The following is a 5198-nucleotide window of genomic DNA, read 5'->3' as shown; positions in this document are numbered from 1 at the left end:
CCAATAGGATCGTTCCACGTGTCAAAATGACAAGGCATGCCAAGTCAAATTAAAAGGCCAATGAAATCGTGCCACATGTACAAGTGATATGTTTTGGCCAATCAAATACGGCTTTGTCACGCTTCGTTCTGATTGGTCAGAAAGAGTTTGTTTTCAACACAACTCTTTCCTTCCACAACTATAAATATGGGTCCTCATAACTCAGAAAGAGAACCAGAAGTTATAACAAGAAGACACAAGGGAGCTCGTAGATCAAAGGTCACAATTCTCTGCAAACTGCAAGTGTTCAAGCATTCAAACACTTCAACACAAATTTTAAGTATTCAAGATCAAGAGCGAAGTCAAATTAAATACAAGGCATTCAGGATCAAGGCTACTTGTTCGTGATACAATTCGTGGTAACAATCAAAGTATTCGCGACGGATAAATCAAATTCAAATTCAAGATCAAGCTCAAAAACCCTTAAATTTATATTGAAAAAGTAGAATGAGGGGTATCATAGAGACTGTAATACTCAAATTACTCGAAATCTAATACGATTGTCGTAATATCTTTCGGTCTTGATTTTATTTTCTCGACGCAAATTTATTGTCTAAAGGAGTAATTTGATTTTTCTTCATAGGAATCCTATTAAAAATATGACATGTAGCAAGAAGCGCCTCCTCCCACAAATTAAATGGCAATTCAGCATATAACAACAAAGTATTAACCATTTCTAAATTAGTTATATTTCTTCTTTCTGCTAATCGTTCTGTTGAGGAGTGCGAGGAGTTTTACATTCATGAATAATGCCATTTTCTTACAGAAAAGATATTAAATTATTTAGAAAACATTCTCCTCGTCTATCACTTCTTAGAACTTAAATTTGTTTTTTTAATTGATTTTCTACTTCAACCTTATAATTGTTAAAATAATTAAAGGCTTCATCTTTTGTGTCTCAACAAATATACGTAGGTATATCCAGAACAATCATCAATAAAAGTTATGAAATATCTGTTGTCGCTTCTAGTTAGCATGTCATTTAACTCATATGTATTAGAATGTATTAAATCTAACAAGTTTATGTTTCTTTCAACACTTTTAAAAGGTGTTTTTGGTCAACTTAGATTTAACTCATAATTCATATTTTTTAAAGTCATTTAAGTCGCACATAATCAATCCACTTTAACCATTCTTTTCATGGTACTTAGGCCAACATATGCTAATCTATAATGCCATAAAGAAATTGAATCCAAAACATATAAACATAAGCATTATTCTTATTATTAATAATAAAACCATCGGCACAAATAACTTGATCATTCCATCAGTAGAATAGCCTTTTCCAACAAAGACGCCATTTCAGGACAAAATTAATTTTTTCAATTCAAATGCATATTTAATATTTGATTTGCCCAAAAGTACCTCACTAACAAGATTTTGAATCATATCGGCAACATGCATGTAAGATGTTGGTAAGAGTAACCATCTTGCCCGAAGTAAATGCAAGTTCGATATTTCTCTTGCCAAAAACTTTGGACCTTCCTTCATTTCCCATTTGAATCTCTTATTCATCAGTCACTTCTTTGTAAGTCTTGAAGAGGGGCTTGCCATAGCAAACATGAACTGTGGCACATGTATCATACCACCAACCTGAAACTTAGCCTTGTATGGCATATATCTCGTTCACAGTAACAATGATCTCTTAATTTTCTTTTGTTGAATTCACTTCTTATTTTTGAGTCTTCTTAAATCTGCAATCTCCAGCATAATGGTCAGGTTTTCCACACACAAAGCATCCTCCTTGTTTGGACTTCTTAAATTTCTTTGATCTTTTTTAAGACCAAGAGATGTTCCTTTGCTTTGCGTTCTTTGTTGGATTTGTTTGAGGGTTTATTCAAAGCATTGGCTTTATTATTGCCATTATAAGAATTTTCATTCTTATCTCTCTCCCTCGATTCCTCTTCGATTCGTAGGTGCTTTTGAATTTCTTCCAAAGAAACGTCTTTTGAACTATGGAGAATTCTCTTCCAATAGGATTTCCGGGATGGTGGCCATTTTGTTATAATCACACCAACTTGAAAAGATTCAGGAAGTCCAATACCCGTAACTCTCAATTGATTTATTATGACCTGTAATTCATGCACTTGTGCCAATATAGACATATCATTATTAAACTTGAACTCGAAATACTTAGAGACAAGAAACTTTTTGGTACCTTCCTCCTTGGATTTGTATTTGAATTCCAAGGCATTCCTAACCTTCTTTGCGGAAGGTTCGACGGTACAGAGATGATCATAAAGGCAATCCAAAAGTGCATTCAGAATGTGGCCTCTACACATAATTTCATCTTCCTTCCTCTTTTTTCTTTGCACCTTGAGTTCTTTAGAATCATTGTCCTCTAGTGGAGGAATTGGAGAAATAGTTGGATCAAGCACATAAAAAATCTCCAACGCAGTCTGCATAAACTCCATCTTGTGAAATTTGCACCATGGAAATGATCTAGGCGAATAAAATCTTGATTTTAGTTTGATTGTGTCAGAATTTATTATGAGTAACACAAGAGATCTACTTCCCTTTTACTTGTACACCCGTAAATCCCAAACAGAACTTGTGAAAACAAAATTTGATTAAATGAGGAGTATACAACAGAAGAATACCAAATGTTGCAGATTGAAAGTCAACATCCAGTAAATTAAAACAAAAAGTAATCCAACGTTTCCAGAATATAATAACTGTTGAAACCAAAATTTAAACCAATCCAAAGAACTATTCTTCTATACTGCGGAAAAGAAGACAAAGAACACCACCCAAATCTCAATAATTCAAAATTGTTGACTACCGAATCAAACCAATGTGGGACTCATATTGAAGAAGAAAAAAATGGGATGGGAGGTGCCTAACTTTGTTGAAATATTATAGGACTAAATCAACAATAAATCATCTTCTTTGTAGTAGCTGGATGACATCTCTTACTATAAATAAAGACATTCATTTTTCATTTCAATCACACCAAAATAAGAGAGAAGTAATAGAAGTTAGAGAGAGTAATCCACAGATTGTAGTCTGTGAGATAAATAGTGAGTGTGAGTAATATTGTAGTGAGGTGTTTTAAATAAAGAGTGTTATTTCTTTCAAGATTGTAGTAGTCTCTTGACACTACTAAGTTGTATATTGCTCCGCCCGGGTATTATATTTTGCCCATTAAAAGAATTGGTCTCGTTGTTACTCTCTTGTGTTATTATTATTTGTCGTGGATATTATTTCTGGGCGGGATTATTATTTTTACCAACAATGTGGTATTAGAGCTATGAAAAATAATGGTACGCTGTATTTTCAGTACCCCCGTCTCACAATTATAAGAAATGGTGTTTACGTATGAAAGTCATTCTTGACTCTCAGGATGTGTAGAAAATCGTAGATAGAGGGTATGCAAAATCCGATAATGAGGAAACTCTGCCTCAAAATAAAAAAGATGACTTTGCAAAGACAAAGAAGAAGGATCAACAAGCCCTTACGCTCATCCACCAATATTTGGATGATGTCATGTTTGAGAAGGTGACAGATGCTACTACCTCAAAGGAAGCTTGGAGGATTTTACAAATTTCTATTCAAGGAGTAGACAAGGTGAGGAAGGTAAAACTTCAAACTCTAAGGGCTGATTTTGAAGTTATAAAAATGAAAGAATCCGAATGCAATTCGGATTATTGTTCAAAAGTGAAGGCTGTTGTAAATCAACTAAGAAGATACATGGAGGAAATAGAAGATGTCTGTATGGTAGAAAAGATCCTTCGCATTTTAATACCTAAATTTAATTTTGTGGTGTGTGCTATTGAGGAGTCTAAAGATTTAAACTCTATGATGGTAGAGCAATTGGAGGGATCTTTACAGGCCCACGAAGAAAAGATCAAAAGGAGACAAGAAGTATCATTGGAGCAACTTCTTAAAACTCAGGCATCCTTCAAGGATTATGGAGGTGAAAAGAGCTATCGAGGGAATGGACGGGGACGAGGCCGTGGCGTCATGGAAGAGGAAGAAGTAACGATAACAACTTTAACAATGAAGTTAAAATCTACCAGACATTCAGAGGTCGTGGTCGTGGACATAGAGGAGGAAAAGGACGTGGCTACTACCAAGAAAATAATGGACAAAGGTATCACAAAACAAAAATTGAGTGTTATAATTATCATAAATTTGGTCATTACTCTTGGGAATGTCGTAGCAATGTTGAAGAAAAAGCTAACCTTGTTGACGACAAGAAAGAAGAAGTTGAGCCAACGTTGTTGATGGCACTCAAGGAAGAAGACAAGGATGATTGCAGCTCGTGGTATTTGGACAATGGAACAAGCAATCATATGTGTGGATGCAAATAGAAGTTTGTGGAGATCAATAAAATGGTGAGAGGTAATGTGTCATTTGGAGATACCTCAAATATTCAAATTGAAGGGATAAGTACGATTCTGATCTCCTGTAAAGATGGTAGTCACAAGTTAATTCAAGATGTTTATTATGTCCCAAAATTAAAAAGTAATATTTTGAGTTTGGGCCAACTTCTTGAAAAGGAATATGACATCCACATGAAAAATATGCATCTCTGGCTTAGAGATTCAAGTAGAATTATAATTTCTAAAGTGCATATGGCTAAGAATAGATTATTCTCTATGAATCTTAAGAGAATTGATGCAAAGTGTTTGAAGGCTAATGTGCAAGATGAATCATGGTGTTGGCACATGCGATATGGGCACTTGAATTTTGAAGCGCTCAAATCAATAGGAGAAAAGAACATGGTGTATGAGATACCATCAATAAGCCATCCCAATCAATTGTGTGTGTGAAGCTTGTCTTCTTGGAAAACATGCAAGGAGGAGTTTTCCGAAGGAGGCCATGTCAAGATCAACCAAGCCGCTTCAGCTTGTTCACACTGATGTGTGTGGACCAATCAATCCACCTTTCTTTGGTAAAAGTAAATACCTTCTACTCTTCATTAATGACTTTAGTAGAAAGACATGGGTTTATTTCTTGAACCAAAAATCTGAAGCTTTTGTTGCTTTTAAAATTTTTAAAGTACTTGTAGAAAAAGAAAGTGGTTATGAAATGAAAGCTTTAAGGTCCGATAGAGGAGATCATTAGAGACCAGTTGAAATCCTGGTACGTAAAATACTTTTAGGGACCATATTTCTAGTCCCAAAATATAATATATTAGACATGTTAATCTGGTT

The 5198-nt window shown here is 34.6% G+C and overlaps 1 protein-coding gene across 1 annotated transcript; it reads right to left on the bottom strand.

Moving 5' to 3' along the window:
• Positions 1-1796: 1796 nt before the first annotated feature.
• On the bottom strand, positions 1797-2453 carry LOC142167333 (uncharacterized). Its single transcript, XM_075227495.1, has one exon. The coding sequence runs from the start codon at positions 2451-2453 to the stop codon at positions 1797-1799; it is 657 nt and encodes a 218-aa protein (XP_075083596.1).
• Between the last annotated feature and the right edge of the window lie 2745 nt (positions 2454-5198).

The sequence above is a fragment of the Nicotiana tabacum genome, chromosome 12 (genome assembly GCF_000715075.1).
Source record: "Nicotiana tabacum cultivar K326 chromosome 12, ASM71507v2, whole genome shotgun sequence".
In the NCBI taxonomy this organism is placed as follows: domain Eukaryota; kingdom Viridiplantae; phylum Streptophyta; class Magnoliopsida; order Solanales; family Solanaceae; genus Nicotiana; species Nicotiana tabacum.
Note: the sequence above shows the minus strand (reverse complement) of the source record. Positions and strands in the feature narration are given on the sequence as shown.